We start from the raw sequence: 26,378 nt of genomic DNA on the forward strand, positions 1-26,378 counted from the left end.
ATATATATTGGAGAGTAGAATGGTACCCTGTTAGATATAAATAGAGACAGGTTTCATAGTGAGAAATTAGTTTTTTCCATCTTGTCGAGAACACTATTGCAGTTCTGGTGATTGGTGCTTATTTTTGGATTCATTCTACGCCAGAGGTTCCAGTTTCACCTTGTATGTATGAATAATATCTATTTCAATTCCATAGCATTCATAGATATTTGGAGTACGATTGTGAAGAAAGTGATTTTCTGTAATTCAATATTCATATGACAGTAGTTGTTTCGACGGAGTTTTCCTTACAGTTTGTATCTGAAGGAAACTTCTGTGTATGTGCATGATCTATGAATATTTCTAGAGATTAGTTCATGTTGATTTATTTTCAGTTCATTATTGATGAAGAACCTATCCAATTACTGCAAAAGATTCAATTTTATTCGATATTGTTGAAATATTACTCATCGTTATTATATTTTTCAGTAATGTATGATAATTTGTGTGATTGAACAAACTTTCGACTTTTCAATCAAGTTTCCAAAACACTTGCTGTACCAATGCCCACCCTGTACCAGTTTAACGCCACTTATAAAACATTTTTGTTATCATTTCAGCAAATTTCCTCCAAGAATTATAGGAAAATAAGATGGATCACTTTGAAAAAAACGGGGATGACGCTACTCAGGAAGATTAGTCACGCTTTATATCAATTAATCATTTTGGAAAACAGTCAGTCAAAATTAAAAATTTTGATAGAAATAGAATCGCAATAACTTCGGAGATTCGACTGAAATGAGGAAATTGACGAAAAATGAAGAAAGAATCATTCAATTTATTTTGGTTACTCTTTAAAATATTCAATTGGAATTTTTTGGAATCTACTGATAGTATTTGAAAGTAAATAATGATCTTATATTCAACCAAAACCAACATTATTCGCAAACCTCTTCTGTCTGAGATATCTAACCCATAATACACATGTTTTTGTCCTGAAAACTTTCAAAATGAAGTGAAATGAAATAATTTAGAGCATACCTTCAGCATAGCAGACGAGAGTTCTTTGTATTTGTTCAAGTATATACTTAAGGTGTGAGGTCCAAATATTGTAGAAGCACCTTCGTACCGCTGCATCTGAAATAAAGAAACCATATTCATTACCCGTATTTTGTGAGTTGCAGTTATAACAGGTGAATACTATGTTTGTTCTACTATTGCCGCCAAGACCAAATAGTTTTGGTATCTTGTCTCGTCTCGAACGAGACAATAGGAAATTTTTCTCTCGGAAAATTGTCACTCAACAAGATGAGATTGGGTCATCTTGGTTAAGGCAAAACAAAACAGTCCTCTCTTGATGAGAAAGGCCAAAAAGTTGATAGAAGAGTAACACCATGAAAATTCACTTCATTTTATATGTCCAACTCTGGAATAGCCATTTTATTTGTATTATCAGTACAAAACAGAAAATAACGATTATATCTTCAATTTCCTCATTTGGATGAGCAAAATAGTCACCAATAAAACCATCTAGCTTTTATCAGAAGTTTGAGATGAAGCAGTGAAATCGTCAGAAAATATTTCATATATCAATGCAATGGGCTTTTTTGAGATATTTTCCAATATACAGGATGATCGATAAAAGTGTGTCGTATCAAAGTTTTTTTTAATATAATGGGATTTATCGATTTCCGTATTGGAACATCGTTAGGGAAATGATTTCAGAAAATGTAGGATTGTATGGGTATGTAACAAGAAGCTGAAAAGTTACGCAACAAATGAAATCAAAACGTTGATATGTTCAACCGTTCACATTTCTAATGAAAACTCTTCATTTCTTTTGTTTTGAAGATTTTTTGAAAATGTGGTTTTTCATTAGATTGGATAATGATTTGCACACTATATTTTTCTTGCATTAGATAAATCGCAGTTGTTGTTACTATATATCATTCTTGATAACCTGAATTTGGTACCTAAGTTCTTCTTCTTCTCGATATGACCTCTTCTCCCCGTAAAGGTTTGAAATATTAGATGGAAGGTTCTCCGCTTGGCGTCGGGAGACAACACAACCTCGAGCTAAAATGTAATACTTTTTTCCTTGTATAATAAATAACTATTCTTAGTTTCTTCTAACTATATTCATATATAATAATTTTCCACTTTTTAGTCCAATTTATTGTCAAAAATTCAAAAAAAAATTGAGTTCTAGTCAATAGTATTATAAATCTTTAACAGACGGCGCACGAATGTTAAATTCCTCTCAAACAATATAATACAGTTTGAGGTCTTAAAATCTATAGCAAAACTGAGATGCAAGTAGTATATATAGTGAGTCTCCAACAGAGGGTGGACAGTTGTAAAATTTGTTTCGAAGTGAAGAGAAAATTTGCCGTAATCATTTAAAAAAACAATTCAGTCCTGATGTTTTGATTTGAAGTAACATTCAAAATATTAATGGACTTGAAATATTTCTTCAGTTAATAATTTCATTTTTCAAGTCAATCTTTTGATTTGATATGTATGTCAAGCACCTCAATTCTAATTATTCGATTTTTTTTAATATGTAGGTAACTGAATTTTTCAGGTGTACAATTTACGATAACGTTTTCATTGTTGAAACCCATATTCTGGGTTGCTTTCAAATAATCAAATTAGATTTTAAAATGTATTTCGTTACATTCAAAACTTTTTTCTGTACTAAATCACGGGTAATTGAAAATATTCAAATATCTAAATATTTCATCTGTAGTACAAAATTTCGCCAACACTTATAATTCTTAAAATCCATTTTTATTTTGATTTTCTTTTGAACAACCTCCCAAGGAGGTTATGTATAGCGTTATTTGCTCGCGAATAGATCAAGCAATAATGTCGATAGTTACGTACAGCGCCATCTGCTCGCGAATAGATCAAGAAATATCAAGGAGGTTACGTACGGCGCCATCTGTCCGCTAATAGATCAAGCAATAATGTCGATAATTCTGACATTACAGATCCTGAGCTTGAGAGATACAAACAAACAAAAAACAAACATACATACATACAGGTGAATCTACTAAAAGCGTGTTAATAAAAATAATGTCGATATATCAAGGAGGTTGCGTACAGCGCCATCTGCCAGCGAATAGATCAAGCAATGATGTCGATAATTCTGTCAATACAGATCCCGAGCTTGAGAGTTACAAACGAACAAACATACATACATACAGGTGAAGATGATATAAAGCATGTAAAAATAATTTTTTTACATCAATTTCTATTTTGTCCACTCCAAAGTATTCCCCCTCAGAGATAATACCCTTGTGCCAGTGTATTTTCAATCCTTGAAGCAGTTCTGTTATGCACTTTTTGATATGAGTATGTCCATGAACTCTCCCAGAGCAATTCGATTTTCATCTCCTCAATCATCCCAAAACATCGTTTTTTCATGATTTCTCCAATTTTCGAAACAGCAAAAAGTCACGTGTATCTGATCTGGTGAATACGGTGGCTAAGGTATGATTACCTTGTTTTTTTTTTGCCAAAATATCACATACAAGTAATGACAACTGAGCAGGTCCATTATTGTAATGCAAAAGTCATGAACTATATTTCCATAACACCGCATAACTTCAAGACAATATTCATTATTGACCGTACTACCACATGATAAGAACTTCTGATGCACTACGCCACGGCAATCGAAGGAAACAGTAAGCGAAACCTTGATATTTAATCGCACTTAGCGTACTTTTTGGGTCTTGGCTCTCCTGGGCTGTTCCACTGGAAAGATTGGACTTTGGTTTCGATGTCATAACCATATACCCATGATTCGACACCAGTTGTGACCCTTTCAAGCAAATCTGGATCGCTGTTGATGTCATTCAACAACTCCTGAGAAATGTTCATGCGACGGTTATTTTAGTCAAAATTCAATAATTTAAGAACGTACTTCGCTGCCATACCCTTCATGGCCAAAATTCATTCGGAAAATGTCATAAGATAAACTAATTGATATGCCGACGTCCTCGGCAATCTCTTATAGTGATTCAACGATTCTCCGTAACAATTCTTTTTCGTTTCCTCAAGATTTCCATCGGTTGTTGATGTGCTAGGGCGTCCAGGGCGAGCATCGTCATTCACATCTGCTCGACGTTCTGTAAAAAACGCATACCACTCGTGAACATTTTTCTAACTCACAGTATGCCACTGTCAAAATCTCAAGTATTTTTGAGCACCTAGTTCCATGTTCTATACGAATTTTGATGCAAATTTTTTGTTAGAATTTTCTCAATAGTACAAAGTCGACACCCAAAACACTATTATGCCTCCCACCAACAAATTAAACATGCTAAACAGGTGAAACTTGCAACGTTCACTCTTATCTCGTGGTTCGTCGGGGTGGGCCAGCACATTGATAAAAGAATGAAACACTTGAATATTGAGATTTCTATTGAAATATAAATGCAATCCATACACCACTGATACGACTTAATCAAAATGATTGATTTCACAATAATACAACAGATCTTTACTATCAACAAACACATCAATCACGGTCGCCGATTAGCGAACCACTGCCACTTTGTCCTCCTAGCATCGATCTACTTCGACCGAGCAGGGTTGCCACTTCCCAATTATGTCCGAACTCTGCGATGGATTTCCGGGCGCACTACACTACCCCCCTATTTAATTTGAACTTGAAAAAGCGATAATTAAATATACATATCAATTAACTACTTCTAACAACTTTTTTTTTTATATATATAAATATATATATTATAACATCTCATAGTACCGATATTGCAGTTGCATCACGGTATACCCGAAGATTTACAATATTTTGTATACCATGACCATTACCTTCTTTATCCGATATCTCATATGAGTTCGGAGCTACTACCTTTGAAACATAGTAAGGACCCTCGAAAAGTGCAAAGAATTTGCGAATTTTCTTTTCCTCTAAAGATGATAAGGCATGCGTTTTAACTAACACGGCATCGCCAGGTTTCAAAAGGACAACTTTAGTAGTCTTAAGATGTTTTTCTTGTCGCTTTCGAGCTTTAGACTTTATTCTTGCTGCGGCTAGTGTTCATATTTGCTCCAGAGGCGGAGACACTCGTTTTTCATCCAAGGGGAAAGACAGAATTTTACAAATAGTGTTGGGTTCGACGCGTCCGAACTGCAAGTAATTGGGGGTGTACCCCGTAGAATCATGAATCACATTATTGATACAATGTTCTACATCTGGGAGATTATATGCCCACTTTGTATGTTTTTGTGAACAGAATGCCCTCAACAGCCTACCCACTTCTCGATTCACCCGCTCCGTCAAATTTCCTTGTGGAAAATAAACGCTAGTATGTTTAACCGCAACACCATTCTCTGTAAGAAATGACGTCCATATATGGGATCGAAACTGAGATCCATTATCCGTTAAAATACTCTTAGGTATCTGAACCTTTACAAAATAATGATCCTTCAATTTTTTTAATATAGTTTCTGCGGTCGCCCGTCTTAGAGAGTATAAGACGCTATACTTTGAAAACGCGTCCACTACCACTAACAGTTGGGTGATCCCTGCTCGAGATGACGGTAACGGTCCTATCAGATCGAGACAGACAAGATCACCTGGTCTTTCCACTACAACCGAGTGCATGGCACCTCGAGATGTTGGTCCTAACTTCGTCTTCTGACACAGATCGCAAGACCCCACTATTTTCCGTATTTGGCGTTTCATTTTCGGCCAGTAAAATTTTTCTCTCATCAATTGATATGTTTTATTGATACCAAAATGGCCACTGTCTGCATGCTGCTGAGTAACTAAATCTTTGATTTGGGAAGCTGGGACGCATAATTTGTATCCCGGATTAGAAGAATCCCCGCGTTTAAAAAGAACAGCTTTATGATAAACATACCATTTTAAGACTTGATTTCTTTTTGCTACCGATATATCAGTGTTATTTTGAATAATAGCGATCCTATTGGCAATCTTTTCATCCAATAACTGGTCTTCTGTGATAGTTTTGAAGTTTTCTTCAACCAGTTTAAATTCATTTGATAATTGCAACATAGACATCTCAACCCCAGATAGAACATCAGGAGTTGGTTTTTTATTGGACGCTATGGGATTACGTGATAAAATATCAGCCACAATATTTTCTTTGCCCGGACAATGTTGTATGGTCAAATCATACTCTTGGATAAATAGTACCCAACGAGTTAACCTAGCACTTCGCATTCGTGTACTCATTAAAAATATTAAAGCTTTATGGTCGGTTAATACCGTTATTTGATACCCTAAAATTAGAGTTCGCCACTGGTCAAGGGCATATACTAGAGCCAATAGCTCTTTTTCTGTTACCGTATATCGTAGTTCGCTACCTTGCAGCATTCTACTTGTGAAAGCTATTATTTGTTGCTCCGCTGAAAGTTCTTTCAGTTGGTACAAATACGCCCCTACAGCAAAATCAGAACTGTCACATTGTAAAAAAAATGTCTTCGTAAAATCAGGATGAATAACCATTTTTGATTTCAAAAAGGCCTCCTTGATGTGTTGAAAAGCCCTTTCCTCGTCATTTTTCCATTCCCACTTAACCGACTTTCTCAATAATTTAACCAATGGTAATGTCAATTCAGAAAAACCATTACAGAAACGCCGACAATAATTTATCAAACCCAAAAATCCTCGTAATTCCTTTATATTCCGTGGGCGAGGGAACTCGCGAATAGCCCGTACTCTATTTGGGTCCATTTTTACTCCCTCCGAGTTGATAATATGTCCCAGAAAACTAATTTCGCTTTCCGCAAACTTCGATTTACGCAATTTTATAGTCAAATTGGCTTTTTTAAATTTATCCAAAATTTTCCGTAAATGAATAATATGTTCCCCAGGGCTGGGCGAGACAACCAATAAATTATCCACGTACATTAAAGTGAATGTTTCTACTTCTGGATCTAAAATTTTTTTTAGTCCACACACGAACGACGCTACTGATGTAGCTAAGCCAAATGGCAAAACTTTAAAAAAATAAGTGAAATTTCCAAACATAAATCCAGTATAACACCTATGTGCTGGTTTTATAGGAATCTGCCAATAACTGGCAGTCATATCTAGACTACTCATAATCTGATACTTCCCGATTTTGTTCAATAATTCATCCGGTCTTGGTGGCATCGCATGGTCCTTGCACATCCTCGAATTAAGGAACCGCGCATCTAAGCACACCCTCACCGATCCATCTTTCTTTTTGACAGTTACTAGCGGCGAAATATATTCCGTACGACCCTGTTCTATTATATCATTGTCTAGCATTTCCTTAATTTGTCTGCCAACTTCTTGTCGTTGGGAAAACGGTATTGCATACTGCTTTCTGAAAAAAGGAGTATTGTCCCGCAAAACGATCTCATGTTCGTATACTTGTGTACGTCCTGGGGTTTCCGAAAACACCTCACGATATTCTAGAAGTAATGCTAATAGTTGATCTTTTTCTTTAAAATTATTAGCCCTATTGACTACTTCACGAATTTCATCCTTGCTGTATTGATGACGTTCTACCACTTTTCCTAAATAATTCACCGATAACCCCCCACTAGATTTATTTTCCACCTGAAACTGAATTTTACTTTCTTTTCCCGAAATGTTCAGCATCATTACATTATTTTCAAAATCTAAAACTACTTTTTCTTTGCTCAACCAGTCACATCCCAAAATAATATTTGAATTCAATTTCGGAATTACTAATAAAGGAATTTCCAACAATATCTCCTCAACCCTAATAGGTAGATAAACTTGTTGTTTTATTCGTTGCTCTTTAGATCCTACAGCTAACCGAACCATCACATTTGCTACTGGTAAGCTAAGTATTTTAACATTTTCTAAAGTTTTTACAAAATTTTCTGATACAGCCGATATTTGGCTACCTGAATCTATTAAAATTGACGTTTTTACCTCTCCAATTGATGCATTCACAACAGGTGTTATTAATTTTTCCCCTACGTGATCATCTTTTTCTTCGTCAGATAAAAAATCCTCTTTTCTATCAGCGTATACTCTCGATATAGCCCTACACTCTCGAGATTCTATTACTTTCTCACCCTCATTTTTCTTTCTATAATTTTCTCTATTTCCCGCATCTCGATTACTATTATTGTTTTCCTGGCGCCTCCAATTATTATTATTTCTATTATCCCTATCCTGTACCCCCCTTTCTATATTTTTTTCTACCATTCTCTATTCTATCAGTAGAATCTATCTTTCTCAGAAATTCTTCTACATCATCAATCGTACTTAAACCGCGTAAAATAATCCTTTTTTTAATTTCAGGTTCATCTGAAAAATGTTGACATAAATATTCTATCAACTTACTTTCTAGAATTTTTTCTGAAAGGAAACTCGATTGTTTCACTAATCTCAAAAAATAATCAGCGCGACTACCCCCATTAAACTTACCGTATCTAATTTCGTAAAAGAGAGACCTTTCTTCTTCTACCCCCCAGTAACGAGCCATAAAATTGTCTACAAATGATTGAAAATTTTCAAAAGAATCCTCTTTTATTTCTGCCCATTCGGCCGCTGAACCCTTCAAACAACTAATTGCAAGCCCCAGCCGAGCCGCCTCTGGTACAAATGCGTCATTCATTAGCCTTTTTAATTTTTTTACAAAAAACACTGGATGGGTATTACCACCAGGGTAAAAATTCAACGACTGACCTCCTAAATCTTTCCATACTGATATAAATTGTCTATCAGTTTTATTACTAATATTTGCTTGAGTATTTTCAGAAACTTGTAATTTCTTTTCATGTTCATGCATATTATTAGTTAGTGCCACAATACTAGATTGCACTTTTTTCAGGTCCTCACACAGTGAATTTACAAGTGAACACAACTCATTGTCTTCACTAACAACCTCCTGTTGATTATCTGCTTTATTTTTCGGCATTTTCAACTTTTACAATATCCGAAAAATAGGTATATCAATTCGTTATTTTTATGTCTACAATACCTACTATCTTTCACAATTTACCAAATCTAAAATTATCAGAATCGAACATACTAATAAAATTGTTATTTAATGATTCTGTACAGTACAATCTGAACCGGTTTTTTCCGTCAATGTCTATGATCCACTTCGTTCGAAATAAAATCAAAGTTCAACTCCTACCTTGTTTTTCCTCAGTCTGTCACCGTTTTCTTTCCCCTCTCACCTTGCTGATAATTTGTCCTTGATCTGGTTTATTTTACCCAGACAGCCGACTTTGCCTTCTGGAGATCTGCTATCTTCCTCACTCCTGTGTCTTTGGTCTCACTCCCTGCGTCGTTTCGGCGTTGACTTCTGCTACGCTCCTTAAACTCAACCAACCTCACTTTGTCGTATTGGCGGGATCTAGGAATATTTTCCCAAATAGTTTCCTTGCTTCACAAAAATTTTTTTCAATATTTGTCTACCATCAAATTCCACCTTTCATCGCCTCTATGCTGCCCCACGTTGGGCGCCAAATGCAACGTTCACTCTTATCTCGTGATTCGTCGGGGTGGGCCAGCACATTGATAAAAGAATGAAACACTTGAATATTGAGATTTCTATTGAAATATAAATGCAATCCATACACCACTGATACGACTTAATCAAAATGATTGATTTCACAATAATACAACAGATCTTTACTATCAACAAACACATCAATCACGGTCGCCGATTAGCGAACCACTGCCACTTTGTCCTCCTAGCATCGATCTACTTCGACCGAGCAGGGTTGCCACTTCCCAATTATGTCCGAACTCCGCGATGGATTTCCGGGCGCACTACAAACTTAATGAAAGCTCGATATGATACACGCTGTATAGTGTCTTGTGTACCCACCTATACCAGAAAGAAGTAATTGGAATTAATTCATAACACAGGTCTGCGACCAAAAAACTGCATAGGATTTTTTTACATTTTCTTACAGATTTTGACCTCCCAAAAACAGAAAAAATATTCAAATTATTATATCACATAATTTTTTATGTATATTGAAGTATCTATGTTAATTGGTAATGAACGTATATGATTTTTATTTGATAATGGAGAAAAACAACCTGAGCTGTTGGTGAGACAGGGAATGTTTTAACATGTTGAGACAAGTCAAATGACGTACACTTTTACACAATTATATGTAAACTAAAATTTAAGCACATAATTTTTAAAGAAAAATAGCGGTAATAATTTCTTCTTTGATTTGATTTCTCATTTTTTATTCTCTGCTACAATCTTTTCCCGTTATTTTGGCGCAAAATAAGTTCTAGCATATTAAGTTGCATTTAAACCTTCAATTGACGCCTAGTATGTATCGCTTGAAACAAAAGCTCTCAGTAGATATACTGATATTCAAGTGAACAGTGCTGTTGTCTGTTAATCATGGCTACAAGGGGTTGTGTTATTTCTCCAAACAGTTTTTGTTATATCTGTGGTGAATTCGCTATTAAAAGTCAACAGAGAAATATAAGTGATTCTGTAAGGAAAGTTTATTTTGCCTACTTTAAATTAAAAATAGGTGATCAAGATAAACCATGGGCCCCGCATAAGGTGTGAAGAAGATGCGAAGAAGATCTTCGTTTATGGTTTGAGGGAAAGAAAAATGCATTTTGATTTGGAATTCCTATGATATGGCGTGAGCAGAAAAATCACACCACTGACTGCTACTTCTGCTCATTTGACGTACAGGGATTCAATTCAATGAACAAAAGAAACATAAGTTAGCCTAATCTTGACTCAGCTATACGTCCAGTGCGCCATAGCTCCGAGATATCTATCTCGCAGCCACCTTCCTGTTTGGATGAATAACCTAGTGAGTTGGAGGACGAAGCTACATTGCCTCCTCCGGGTGAATCAAGTTCAGATTTATCTTTTGACGAAGATGAAAAGCCTCAACTATTTTGTCAAGGTGACCTCAATGATTTAGTGAGAGATTTATGGCTTTCAAAAGATTAAAAAATAAAAACCTTTCATCACCTGGCACTTCTTTCTACTGGTACAGACACCGAGAAAAATAATTTACTCAGTTTTTCTCAAAAGAAGGAAATTTAGTTTTCTGCAATAATATGGAAGAACTCATACATCGCTTTGATATAAAGTATGACTCATCTGAATGGCGCCTATTCATTGACTCATCTAAGACTAGCCTTAAAGCAGTATTATTGCACAATGGAAATAAATTTGCCTCGATTCCGATTGGACATTCTGTGCATATGAAAAAAGATTATAAAGATTTGGCTATTATCCTGAAAAAAATCAAGTATTAAGACCATCAATGGATGATTTGTGGGGACTTCAAAATACTTACAATGCTTTTGGGTCAGCAGGCAGATTATACCAAATATTCATGCTTCTTATGCTTGTGGGATAGCAGAGCCAGAGAACAGCACTGGAAAAAAAGTGATTGGCCATCCCGAGAAACTTTAAAACCTGGAGAGAAAAATATTATAAACACTACCTTGGTACCACCAGAAAAAGTTGGGGTTGATGAAACAATTTGTAGAATCGCTGCAAAAGGATGGAGACTGTTTCAAATATTTATGTACAAAATTCCCAAAGCTATCAGAAGCAAAGTTGATAGAGAGAGTTTTCACCGGCCTCGACATAAGAAAACTTTTTACGGACCCTTCATTCGTGGAAACTATGAATGAGAAGGAAAAAGAAGCTTGGGTATCGTTCACGGACGTAGTACGAAAGTTTTTGGGAAATACTAAGGATCCTAACTATAAAACCATTGTGCAACGGATGTTAGCAGCATATGAAGCTCAAGGCTGCAAGATGAGCTTGAAGGTCCATTTTTCACACTCTTACATAGACTATTTTCTTGAAAACCTGGGAGCTTACAGTGAAGAGCAGGGGAAGCGATTTCACCAGGATGTCCGTGATATTGAGAGAAGGTACCAAGGGCGATGGGATGTCACATGCTTGTTGACTACTGTTGGCTGCTTAAGCGAGAAACTGAAGATGGAAATCGAAAAAGGACTCGTCAAAGTATCAAGGAAAAGAAGAAGAGGTTTCATAAAGAATATGAATAAGTATATGTATCAAAATAATGTTTCGTTTGCTTTAAAAAAATATTTATTGTTTGAAAATTTTGAATGAAGGAGTGTTTTAACCAATTTTCCAATTTTTTGTGTTTGAATTTGCAAAAAATCCTTATCTGATAGAAAAAAATGGCCATCACTTTTGAAATCAGCGCACTTTAAAACATATAATTCAGTAAAAATATCTCATGCAGGTGACAAAAAATTTTTTTTCGCAGACCTGTGTAATCAGTAAGCAACTCTCATCACTGCTAATCAAACGAACTTGATGCCATGTTTAAGTATATTATTTCCAGAGATATACCGAATTGGCTTTCGTGAATATAATGAATTGACAAATGCCAATTCGTTATATCCCAGTATATCTTTTGCAAAGACTTATTAACTATTGATAGATATTATTTTCATTTCCTGGTTTCATCATTGAGGTTTAAAATGTCAACTCGATATATCTATTGAAAACACTTTTTCCACACCAGAATAAAAATGATGTCTCTTGTCATGCGTTTCGTTAACCAAAAATGTATTTTCGTTTAATTCCACCTATAAAACTCGTTATATATCTTGGAAATACGATATGCTTACCGCTTACTGAATATTCTGTATTCAAAGAGAGTCAAGAGAAGTCGAGAGAAGTCGATACAAGAGTATACGAGACAAGAGAATGCCTCCTCTCGTCGAGAGAAACAGTATTCTTGTCAAAGACGATGGAGGAATTTTTTCTGAAGATAATCGAGACAAGACGAGTGAAGGTATTATCTTGTATTGCCCCAGAAGGCTGAAAGCTGTCTACCGGTGATTCTTAAATTGAAATTAAATTGGGAATGATCAGAATATAGGGTGAGTCAACAAGATTCCTTCGATCTGCTCAATTTTTTTTGCAGTCATATCGATAAATACCATTTTAAAAAATGCTTTTCCCGCATACTGGGTGATTCAGCCGAGCGTGGTCAACCAAAGTTATATTTTTTCAATATAGAAAATCTAGTATATAAATACGTCATTCGATTCCATTTTTTTTTGCTCTATAACGAATTTTTGTTTTTGAATTTACATTGCGGCATTGCCAAGTTATTCCAGAAAAACCGATTTTGCAGACAATATTTTTTTAATTCACCATCCACATGTCTACAGCAACTAAGTGGATTTTTTCAGGAATAATCAGGTAATTGTTGTAACCACGAAAAAATGTATTACCTCACGTTCGTTAAGTCAAAGTTGTTTTTCGAATATTCAAACTGATCGCTAGTATGTTAGCATTTTTCATACCATCTAGTTATGGTTATCAGCGGTTTCAACCGTGAGATATGCGTGAAAAACCCAGTTATCCATGACTAACATCAAGAAATGAATCTCCCAATTTGTCAATAACGCCATGTGTTGAAGTTTCTTTCACGTGAATAATTTTCGTAATAAATTATGAATTGGAAGATATGGTGCAAATGGTCCACGCTTTAGGAAAAAGTGACGGAAACTGTCTCCTTGCATCTAGGATTTACAAAGAGAAGTTTTCCGAAAGAAGACAACCAGATGGAAGGACAATTCAGGCTTTAACAACAAGATTTCTCAAATGATACGAGGAAGCAAATTCCAGACTTACCACACACAATTGATTCAAGAGTTGACAGGAAAAGATTTTGAAATACGTGTTCAGTTTTGCCGATGGGGATTAGAAAAAATCAATCAAAAATACAATTTTGAAGCAACTTTTCATAAAAATGGAACTGTGAATCGGCATAACATGCATTATTATGCAACGAAAAACCACCATTTTGTTCGTTGCCTGAACCATCAACAGCGTTTGTCACTGAATGTTTGACGAGGAATTCTCGGATGGGCATTTAACTGGAAGAAAATATGCAAGATTTCTCCGGCATGAATTTTCGAATTTATTGGACAGGGTCTCGTATGGAACAAGACTTAGAATGTGGCTGCAACAAAATGGTGTACCACCACATTTCAAAATCGAGGTACGGAATACCTCAACAATCATTTCAATCAAAAATGAATTGGTAGGGGTGGGCCTGTGGCGTGGCCAACCAGATCACCTGACCTGACCAAAATGGATTTTTTATGAGGGTATATCAAATGGATTGTCTACCAAACTCCTCCAACATCTATAGAAGACATGAAACGTAAAATCACTAGAGCTTTCAGGGAAATCCTAGATGATATGCTGGAACGTGTGGAAAATTCGTTTAAAGAAGACTAACATTATGTGTTGCAGAAAATGATCGCCATTTCAAACATCTTTTGGACTCTATTCAATAAAAAATTCAGGCGTTATTATTCATTAAAAAATGTTGTGAAAGTGAACGTAAATAGATGAATTTTTGTGGTTACAAAAATTAATAAAACTGGGTATGATTTGTGAAATATCTGTTTTTCGTATAGTATACCTCTGATAAAAAATGTTTTGAAAACATTTTATAAAAATGTTTGAAGATGAAAGAAACTCGACAGGTTTTACCGAGCACCCTATATATTGTTTTCGAATGTTGAGATTCTCTAAATTATCATAGTGGTGTTGACTAACTATTTTCAAAAAAAAATCCACTTAATTGCTGTTAACATACGGATAGTGAACTAAAAAAATATTGTATGCAAAATAGGTTTTTCTGGAATAACTTGGCAGTGTCGCAATGGAAATTCTGAAATATACATTCCTCACAGAGCTGAAAATACTTGAAATCGAATGACGTATTCATATACTGGATGTTCTATTCGAAAAATTATAACTTTGGTTGGCCCCGCTTGTCTGGATTACCCAGTATGCGAGAAAATAATTTCAAAAGATAGTATTCATCGATATGACTGCAAAAAATTGAGCAATTTGAAAAATTGTTATGCCTGATAAGCAGTGGACCGAGGGAAATTCAGGTGAAATTCAAGTTATGAAGTTGGGACAGAAAGTCATTGATTCAATTTATTGATGTATACGGGTGACAATGAAATCATTGTAAATGGCGACATTTACAATGATTCCAGTGAAAAATATTCAAAATCCAGAATGAGCATATAAATCTTTGGAGTCAAGATGTCTTATGAAAAAACAATTTGAAACTCATATTGTTCCAGTCTGCATTGAACTCAAGTTCATAATTTTGAGAAAAACCTCTAAATATTTTTTGATCATCTGGTGGAATATAAAATCATCTTTCCAGCGATACAACCCAAGTAACCATTTCTTTCCGAAATTGTGGCATAGGAGTAATTTTATCCAAATTCTATATGGCGGGACTATGACGTCATATATGGAAAATTGTCAAATAACTTAATGTTATGTGAATTGAAAGGCAATGGTTGTTCCAAGTGTTCAACCAAGATTTGAGAATTGAAATCTTCTCTCCATTCAGGTACTTATGATTTTTTAGTGTCATATCTTATCTTGAAAATGTTTATAGGAAGTGGTATTGTTGCGTCTTTATTTGTAATGTTCTGTTTTTATTACTATTATTATTGTTGGCATGGAGCGACTTCTAAGGGCGCATGCTCAAGACTCGATTGAACTCTGCTTATCTATCAAAACCATATGAATAGAGACCTACCTACGATCTCATGCTAAGTACGCTACGTGAATCGCTATTATTTTTGCTAATTACTTATTTCACCGTGTGTACTCTAGACTCTGTCTCATCTTCTGTTTGGTAACTCATTTTAACTTCCCGTTTTGTTGTACAATCCAGTGAAGCTGAAGAAAGAACACTCCAAGAAAGGGCCCTTTCAGAAGCAGGGATTTGTGCTAGGAATTCGGTGAGTTCGCTTTATGCCACAATTCTTACAGTCCACTCTTGTTTTCATTTTTATTATTTTTCAAGTATTCGAAGACGCGACATTGGTCCTTCGAGCCGGATTGGTTTGAAAATATATTTTTTTATCAATACAATTTTTTGTTTTGATAACTCTCATAGTTCCATTCCCTTCATTCAGTCAGGCGCAAAGGAGAGTTGAGAGATCGTAGTGGGGATATCGCAGTATACAAACACATCAGGTGTCAGTTGTTTCTTTATCACGAACAGTGAATCTATAAAAAAACATTTGTTTTTCTCTTCATTTTATCGCATTCGCTCAGATTGTTTACAATTTGTACTGGCTTAGAGTTCAATAATGGCAGATAAATTGAAAAGGTACAAGGCTTGGCGGACTAGCGCACTTAACGAAATTTCTTCCTTGCAGGGAATCGCAAATTTGGCAAAGACTAATAAATCTCAACATACTTTGTTCAAAATTAGATATGCTGAGATAGAAACTCTTAGAGATGAATTCATGAAACAACATAATAATATTTTGGTTAGTTTATCTAGCGATCCAAACTTTGAGCTGGATCAGGAAAATACTTCAAAGGAAACATTTTTAGAATCATATTATGATATTCGCACAATATACGCAGATCTCTTTGAAAATAGTTTACAATTGAATCAGACTGTTGAAAATAGGAATTCAATTTCCGATAATTTGCGCATAAGGTTACCTAAAATGGAACTTAGGACATTTTCTGGTGATTACAAAGAATTTCCATTGTTTATTGATCTTTTCAACAATACGGTTCATTATAACGGATCACTGAATGAATCTGAAAAAATCAATTATTTAGAATCGTGTTTAGACGGACCTCCTTTAGCATTAGTAAAGATGCATCCTTTAGAAGGACCCAGTTATGCAACTGCATATGCAAGTCTTGTGAAGAAATATACTAATGAAAGATTCAGAGCTACGGCTGACTGGAACGAGTTAGAAAATTGTCCAGAAGTTGATTGTGAAAATCCAATTTCGTTTCGACAACTGTTGGATGTTTTTCCAGAAAATTCATCCGAGTTGAGGAAGATGGGTCTTCCTATTGATGAGTGGAGTTTTATTTTGGTTCAAATGTTGATTAAGCGTATTAATCCAGAAATGAGAGATTTTGAGCGAATTCATTGTTCTACAATACATTGTTCCAATACATGGATTTATATAGTTTTTTGGATAAACAAAGTTTCAGCTTTTTCATTCACTTCAAAATCAAATAAAAGTTCAGACATTTACTATATATCTGCCCTAACTTTCTTGAGAAAACTGTTACAGATCGCTATAATCTTTGTAAATCATTACATCGATGTTTTAATTGTCTGAGCAATATGCATGATATTCGGACCTGCAAGTCAAATGTCTGTTGTCGGTGGTGTAATAAAAGACATCATTCTTTGTTATGTTTGATGGAAAAACCAACTTCATCAACGCCTCAAACCCAAACATCTACATTTAATTCCACTGTTGGCAACACGCCTGCTGCTCAAGAAGTTGCTACTGTCAACTGTGGGTGTGGATTTACGAAGCGCAATTCAGTGGTAATGTTAGCAACAAAACGCGTTGAAATTTTGAGTAATCGAGGAAATTATCACAATTTTCGTGCTTTATTAGACCCAGGCAGTCAAAGTATATTCATTACTCAAAAAGCTTTCAACAATTTAGGCTTACCAAAATATCATTTGTCTTTGGCTGTGCAAGGATTAGGTGAAACTAAAACTGTTACTAGTTCAGGTGGGGTAACATTGTGTATCAAACCATATAGAAAAACTTCACCTGTATTTACAACTGATGCTGTTATTTTACCAAAAATATGTGAAAAACTTTCCTCCACCAATATTTCTATTCAAAAATGGCCACATATCTCCAATATTGACTTGGCAGATCCTAACTTTAACTGTCCAGGTCAAATTGATCTCCTTTTAGGCGCAGATATATTTCCAAAAATTTTGTTAGGAAATCATTTGAAGGGTGGAAATGGGGAACCGTACGCTTTGGAAACAGTATTTGGTTATGTTGTAATGGGTCAATTCAACTGTGACGCTTCGCCTTCATTAAATTCATTTTTTTGTAAGATCAGTTATACATCTCTAGAAAACAATATTAAAAAATTTTGGGAGCTTGAATCTGTTCCTGATGTAACCTGTTTATCACTAGAAGATAAGATGGCTGAAGATTTATATAGAATGTCAACTACAAGGGATCAGTCTGGGCGCTTCATTGTTTCATTACCTTTTCGAGACTTACCCCCTGTATTTTCCCGAAGTAGTTGTCTTGCAATCAGGAGTTTTTTAGCCTTTGAAAAACGTTTACAAAAACAACCACATATATATATATATATATATATATATATATATATATATATATATATATATATATATATATATATATAAAGATTATTGTTCATTTATGCGAGAATACTTAGACCTTAATCACATGGAATTAATTTCGGAAAACAAAGTACCAATGAAAAGTTATTATATACCGCACCATTGCGTAATTAAACCTCAAAGTTCAACAACAAAGTTGAGAGTAGTATTCAATGCGTCTGCCCGAGATCCAAATGAATTATCACTCAATGATTATTTATTAACTGGTCCCAAATTACAACGTGATATTGACACGATCCTATTAAATGTTCGCATACATAAATATACCCTATGTGCAGAAGTGCAAAAAATGTACAGGATGATTTTAATCACTCCCGATCATTAAGATTATCAACGCATTATATGGCGTTTTTCGCCATCTGAACCTCTTCAAGATTATAGACTGCGCACCCTTACTTATGGAATTTCAGCCTCGCCATATCTGTCACTGAAAACTATTCAGCAATTGGTGGCTGAAGATGGTGCCAATTTTCCGCTCGCATCTGCTTCTTTGTTGTCCGATTGTTATATTGATGACATCGTAACAGGTCATGCGACGTTTGAAGGTGCTTTACGTCTTCAAGAAGAGTTGATAACTCTACTGAAGAAAGGAGGCTTCGATCTACGTAAGTGGTCGAGCAATGAGCCCTCCCTACTGTCTCATTTACCCAAATCATATTTAGACACATCTCCAATATCTTTTGATCAATGCTAAGAAAGCTTCCATAAAATTTTAGGATTATTTTGGAATTATTCTGAAGATAACTTTTCATTTTCAGTTGAAGTATTGAATAGACCTTGCACGAAGCGAAATTTACTGTCCGAACTTGCTCGTGTATTCGATCCATTGGGAATTCTTGCCCGTATAACGTTTTCAACAAAATATCTTATTCAACAGTTATGGGTTTCAGGTTTGGACTGGGACGAAACTCCCAATGAACGAATTATTCAATATTGGTCACGCTATAAAGAAGAATTGAATTCACTGTCAGGAATCCAATTACCCCGCAGATTATTCCACAATATTCATTTAGAATGTGAACTACATGGTTTTTGTGACGCTTCCGAAAAAGGTTATGCTGCTGTCATTTATTTTCGTGAAATACAAAATCAGAAATCGAAGCTATATTTTGTCTGTGCGAAATCTAAAATTGCCCCGCTCAAGCGCATATCTATTCCATGTCTGGAGTTGTGTGCTGCTGTACTCCTCTCTTCTTTAATGTCATTTGTCCTAGTGTATATCAAGGTAAACTTAAATTCAGTTCTATTTGGGCATGGACAGATTCGCAAATTACTCTTGCATAGATTAAAGCTTCTCCACACAGATGGAAAACTTTTGTGAGTAATAGAGTCACATATATTCAGGATAAAGTGTCGCCTGAATTATGGCATCATATTGATTCGAACGAGAATCCTGCTGATATAGCATCTCGTGGCCTTCTTCCATCTGAGTTGCTAAATCATCGTCTATGGTTTCAAGGACCCACTTTTTTGGAAAATTTTCAGAATAAGTGGCACAAGTCAGATTTGAAAATGTATACCACGCATGAAGAGGAACGCAAACTTGGTTTGTTATTAGTAAATCGATCACACTATTTGAGCGAAATATTAAAAGATATATCATTATTCGGAAAATTACAACGAATTTTAGCATATTGCCAACGATTCATTTTCAATTCGAAAAATCCGAGAAGCAAATTGTTTGGTTCTCTTTCCTCTAAAGAGCTTCAAAACGCAACGGAACTTCTTGTTAAACATACTCAACAACTAGCATCCTCAAGAGAAATTGAATCACATAATTTTTCGAAGCCGCTCAAAAAATTGAATATATTTATAGACAATGAGGGACTTCTCAGAGTGGGAGGTAGATTAACAAATTCTAACCTATCTTACGATAAGAAACATCCGCTCCCTTAACCTAGTAACTCAGATTTCACTTATTTAATATTGAACATTTTCATAAAAAATTTTTCCATGCAGGTATACGAACTGTACAGTTCTTACTATCTCAACAATATTGGATTTTGGCATCAAAACGCGTAATTCGCAAAATTTTGTCTCGATGCATGGCATGTTGGAAGACGCACCCTGTATCATTACAACCTCCCATGGGGAATCTTCCTCTACCACGCATTTCACAAATTAGGCCCTTTTCTAACGTTGGTGTGGATTATGGTGGTCCACTTTTTATCAGTATGAATAAACGTAGGGGATCAAAAATTATCAAGGCATACATATGTCTATTTGTATGTCTCGCTACAAAGGCAATTCACATCGAACTCGCTTCAGATCTTTCGAGTGACGCATTTTTAGCAGCTCTTCGCCTTTTTGTAGCTCGTCGAGGATGATGTTCTTCGATAAGCAGTGATTGCGCAACAAATTTCATTGGAGCTTGTAGTCAACTTAAACTTTTACAAGAGGCCGCGTCCTCTGAGAATATTGAATTTCACTTCAACCCCCCTTCAGAACCGCACTTCGGAGGTATTTGGGAGGCGGGAATCAAATCAGTAAGGAGTCATTTGAATAAAACAATTGGAGAACAGGTTCTGACATATGAAGAACTTTATACGGTGCTGATTCGAATTGAATCATTATTGAACTCTCGTCCATTAACACCTTTAAGTTCAGATCCTAATGATATTTCAGTTCTAACTCCCGGCCATTTTTTAACTTTAGAACCCCTGTCTGCCGTTCCTGACTCCGATCTCACGTCAACTCCTTTGAGTTATCGCGGTGGCAATTACTCCAACGAATCCATCAAGATTTCTGGCGATGAAAAATTGTGTATTTGCATACATTACATCAACGTAGCAAGTGGATTAAACCGATGACTCCGGTTGCACCGGGTACATTAGTTTTGATAAAAGATGTTATGCCCCCACTCCAGTTGGGGGCATAACAAAGTAGCAGGTCGAATCGCTACTTTGAAACCGGGTAGTGACGGAATTTCCCGTGTTGCTGTGGTCAAAACAAAAAATGGTACATTAACACGACCTTTGGTCAAATTGTGTCCTCTACCAATTGAGGAGACAAATTGATTGAAATTCATTATTTTCTTTCAAAATGAATATATTTAGTTTTTTGACATTAATATTGCTTTTTTTATTTTAGAAAATTATAATTTTGTTTCGAATTGGAAAATGCATATTTAATCATATGCATTTTGAGGGTCGGTAATGTTGCGTCTCCATTTGTAATGTTCTGTTTTTATTACTATTATTATTGTTGGCATGGAGCGACTTCTAAGGGCGCATGCTCAAGACTCGATTGAACTCTGCTTATCTATCAAAACCATATGAATAGAGACCTACCTACGATCTCATGCTAAGTACGCTACGTGAATCGCTATTATTTTTGCTAATTACTTATTTCACCGTGTGTACTCTAGACTCTGTGTCATCTTCGACTGTTTGGTAACTCATTTTAACTTCCCGTTTTGTTGTACAATCCAGTGAAGCTGAAGAAAGAACACTCCAAGAAAGGGCCCTTTCAGAAGCAGGGATTTGTGCTAGGAATTCGGTGAGTTCGCTTTATGCCACAATTCTTACAGTCCACTCTTGTTTTCATTTTTATTATTTTTTAAGTATTCGGAGACGCGAAAGGTATGTTTCAAAACAAATAAGACAGATATGTGTACTTCTTGTACTATGAGAAATATAAAACAGTTATTGCCAAAAATAAACGAAAGCACTTTTTCACTGACACGAAGAAAAAACAGCTTAGTATCTTTTTTGTTGAAGTTTGAAAAATACAATTTTCTATTGAGATTTTCAAGATAAACGGCATTGAGAATGCCTGGATCTCAATAGATCGTGATTTGGTGAAAAATTGCAATTTTTGAATTTCCATTTGAGAACTGAGGAGACATCGTATTTTGTTCATCACGATATCAAGACATTAATATATCCACATATGACGTCATGGTGCCGCCGTATTGGATTTGGTCGTATCAGAATACGTTTTCAATTATTTTTCCATCGAAAATGTGGACTCCGATGAACCATACCATCTTACACTAGAAACAACTGAATAGCGTCGAGTATAATGATTTCATTTTCAGCCGGTATAGCAGGTAAGCAGCATTCAGTTATTATGAACAAGACTGAAGGCTGTTGTGGTTATGAAAACTAGTGAAAACATCACAGATGAATGATACTCACTATCCGTAGCCATGTTGCCAATCAAACTTTGGCGATGTGTACGTTAACAAAAATATAAAATTTCCTACAGTCGATGAATTCTTTTGAACTGAATATTATTTTTAATTTGTAGTCTTCTTAATGGCTGATCCAATAAGGAGTAGAAGGCGCTATAATGTCATAGGACCTCACATTTTGTTATTTCATTGATGCGAATCCTAACTATTATTACAAGAGCCGGTTGAAAAAAAACAATAATATTCTCCACAAATATTGTCCTGGTGATATTTATAATTCAGTCCTTCAGAATGTGACATAAGTAAGTTCGATTTCATCTGAAATGGTTTTTTCTCCAGAAATAGAACGAATCAATTATTCATGAGAGTACATAAATTGATATTCCACGCTCAATCTGAAATTCAAACGGGATGTATACATCTGAAATTTCGGAAGGAAAACGTGAAATTGGTGAAGGTGCTTTCCTGAATTATCGTTGGAGATTAAATTATCTTGAATAGGAGCAAGATAGTTCCGCTATTTCTGCAATACATATCTTTGGAAATACATGTCTTTGAAAGAAAGAGATATCGAAAAAAAATTCATGAAAATTTAAATAACTCCTGTACGTAATTTTCCCATATCTTCTGATAAAAGTTTCAATAAGGCTAACTCTAGAGAACTTTCTCAACATACATCAGTTTTTGCTTTCCTATCTCTCTTCCTTCAATGAAAGTGACTTACGGACTGTAAATAATAATAGTTTTATCGATGAATTATTATTCCACTTATTAAAATGTGAGGAATAATAAGTGAATATCTAATATTTGCATATAGAAACAAGGACAGCTTCTGTTACAAGCAACAATGTGTTCAAACCATTAGTATCAAACAGTTATATCACATAGTCAAAGACTAATTAATTTTTGTTGAAAATTCATCAAGAATATAGCAATTTATCTCCAAGAAGTAGACCTGAAAATTGGTGTATTGGAAGAACTGTTTATATCCGTGACCAAGGCCCTAGGTAAAGGTAACTTTTATGGTAAAAAGCAGTTCGATGAAAGCAAGTTGTACGCATTTTTTACATCTAGTGAAGTATGGATGTTGTAGGATGGAGGTAAATTTGCTCATATTCTTTTACACAAATATACATAATTCGTACATTCATAGACCCACCACTGTTAGTATTTTCAATTCCCTGAGAAAATTTATACACATCTGTCGCCAACCCAACTGATGAATTATTCAAATGGAATATTTTCGCAGTATTATAACCCTCATTGCAGCACAACTCACGCCCCAGTTCAATATTGCATATCAAGGATGACACCCAATAGCTGCATGATACAGATGTATGGATGCCGAGGTGTGACTCTCACATGGTTCGATTCCTAACTTTCAGGACGATATCAGATGGTTGAAACAACAGAACTTTCGAGTAGGAGGAAAATCCCGACAGAAGTTTCCCAAAGATATGTGCACGGCCCCATTCTTTCTCTATTATATGTCAACGACCTCACTTAAGTCGAGATATCTGGTGAATCCACCCTCTTTGCAGATGACACCACTATACTATGGAAAGGCAAGGAGACCGGGGAATTACATGATTTAATATTTACAGACTTAAAAATTGTAAAAGAATGGTGTGATGCGAACAAATTATCTTTCAACACAGAAAAAACCCACTCATTATCCTACAGATGCTGGATCAATGAACCTGTGTTTGGCAAATATGTAATAGGAAATAAGATTGTTTTAATATCCAAGGTGTGCTCATAGACAAAAATAACTTCAAGGCAAGATTTCTACTGGTTGATATGCAGTGTTAGTATTTTGTAATGAACTAGAACCAGCTACTGCCAAAACGGCATATTACGCTCTTTCAGATTCTCACCTACGTTATGGAATATTTTTTTGGGAAATGTGTTACTCAACACTTCTCAATGAATTGTTCATTGTACAAAAATGGCCCTTAGGTTCATATATTAAATCAGACCCCTTGAGTCATGCAGGGAAATTTTCACACGTAACATAATACTCAAGATAATAGCATTATTGAATCTGGAGTCGGTCTGCCTGGTGAATAAACATAAATCAAAATTTGCCTTAACTCCTAACCTTTATGCTACCCACAACAATAAGCACATACTGAAAATCCCATTACCAGAGCCTCTTGTTTTTATATTGCTGGCAAGATGTTCCATCACTCACCAGTTGATATTAGGACGGGAAACTTGAATGGAAGTCAGTTCAAAAAAACTGTAAACATTTTTTTTTCTGAGAGACCCTACTACTCGTTGCAGGAATTCTTTCATTAATTGCATTAACTGTGCATAACAATGGTTTATAATTCAGGAACTCTATCATGTTGTTTCCGTCTATATTCATTGTTTATTTCATTCTCCGGACTGTCCAACTTGGTGACGTACCAATTAACTCATGTTCTACTAGATATGTCGATTTATTTATTCATTTATTTCAGATTTTTAGTAGATATGACATATGTTTTATTCATTTCCAAGCTTTGTCAACGAGGTTGTATGACTCCAGACAATGAAGTATATTAATTATTATTGTTAACAGTACTTCTATGTCTATGTCTGATATTCAATGATAAAAGTATTTTTTGTACAGGTTATCATTTCCCCATAGACAATCTCCGTAGTATCTGAAGAATTTACTGAATTTTTGGCAGTAACAGATAAGGTAGTATCATCTGCATATGCAAGTGAGTGAACTTTTGAAAGATTCTCAAAGGTACTCGTACATCATATTTTATGACTGTATTATAAAGAGTTAGTGTTCACGTATATTTTCATGATGGACTCCCTGTTAATTTTTTTAAGTCTAACTTCCAACTGTCTGTACTTCTACTCTTGGCATTTTATTCTGCAAGTAGGTCTCTCATCGACCCACGCAGATTGGAGAAAAAATAGTTCATTCGAAGTGGAAAAAGAATTAAATTGATTCTCCAATATTCATTTTGATTATCTTGGAAATACTTGAAAGGATACTTATTTGTCTATAGTTTTCGTATTTATTGCAATCAACTTTTATATTTCATAAGTGCCGGTTTGAATCGTTCAGGAAAAACATCATGCTGTTCTGAGCAATTGAAGCAAGCGTTGTGAGCAATTGAAGCAAGCGTTCTGATTGGCATATCATGTTAGAATCGAACTAAGATATTAGATGTATTTCATCAGTTCAGATTTCCATTGTCTAATATGATATGAAATAATTTGAAATCCCTGAAAGAATCAATGAAATTAAAAAGATTGGCTGAAAAAATAACAATTGTATCAGGCAAAAAAAATTACAATGAAATAAAATACAAGCAACAATTGAAAATTAAACAATGTATCAGAAAATTGAAATTGATGACACGATGTTTCTATTGTTAGTATCCACAATCGTCTTCGGGTGATGACTATAAGGAAAAAGGGTTATCATGACGATTGTGGATCTTAACAATTGAAACGTTGTGGAGTAACTTGGCTTGGAATCTTTCCATTTTAATTTTCATTTCCTGTTGATTGTTCAATTTTTAGTTGTTGCTTGTATTTAATTTCATTTCAATTTCAGTTTTTTTGCTTAATATAATTGTTATTTTTTTAGCTTCTTTTTAATTTTGATAATTCTTTGAGGGATTTCAAATAATTTTATATCATATAAAACAATGGAATTTCGAAATAATGAAATGCAACATGAAACATTGTCAATCACCATCAAACGAACGTTGAGATAGTAGATATGATCTATAGGATCATAGTTAAGTAAACGTCGTTTCACATTTGCAGCACATTTTGTTTTAATGGAATTACACAGAATATATAAGAGCAACATGTAATCTTCAAGAAATTTTGAAGCAATCAACTCAAAATACACCCTTTTCCTATGGTAACAATTAAAGATACTCCCTATAAGTTGAAGCAATAATATCACATTTCAATTGAAAACCCATTGGAAAAGTGACCAATACAACTTAAAATCGATAGCAGTGGGATTTTGAGTCGAATCAATTTGAGGATGTCAATTGGTATTTCTCTGCTATAATAACAAAGA

At 35.0% G+C, this 26,378-nt stretch overlaps 1 protein-coding gene across 3 annotated transcripts in view; it reads right to left on the reverse strand.

The window, feature by feature from the left end:
* LOC111507386 (neutral ceramidase) overlaps positions 1 to 26,378 on the reverse strand; it is a 394,484-nt gene that overhangs the window by 78,615 nt on the left and 289,491 nt on the right. For all 3 annotated transcript variants that reach the window (XM_074172969.1, XM_074172968.1, XM_074172967.1), the window contains one exon: positions 1,021 to 1,116. In XM_074172969.1, the coding sequence (XP_074029070.1) occupies positions 1,021 to 1,116 (96 nt within the window). The remainder of the gene's footprint in view (positions 1 to 1,020; positions 1,117 to 26,378) is intronic.

Source organism: Leptinotarsa decemlineata, unplaced genomic scaffold (genome assembly GCF_025532065.1).
Source record: "Leptinotarsa decemlineata unplaced genomic scaffold, Ldec_3_MD MMD2_tig00000199_RagTag_RagTag, whole genome shotgun sequence".
NCBI classification, from domain to species: domain Eukaryota; kingdom Metazoa; phylum Arthropoda; class Insecta; order Coleoptera; family Chrysomelidae; genus Leptinotarsa; species Leptinotarsa decemlineata.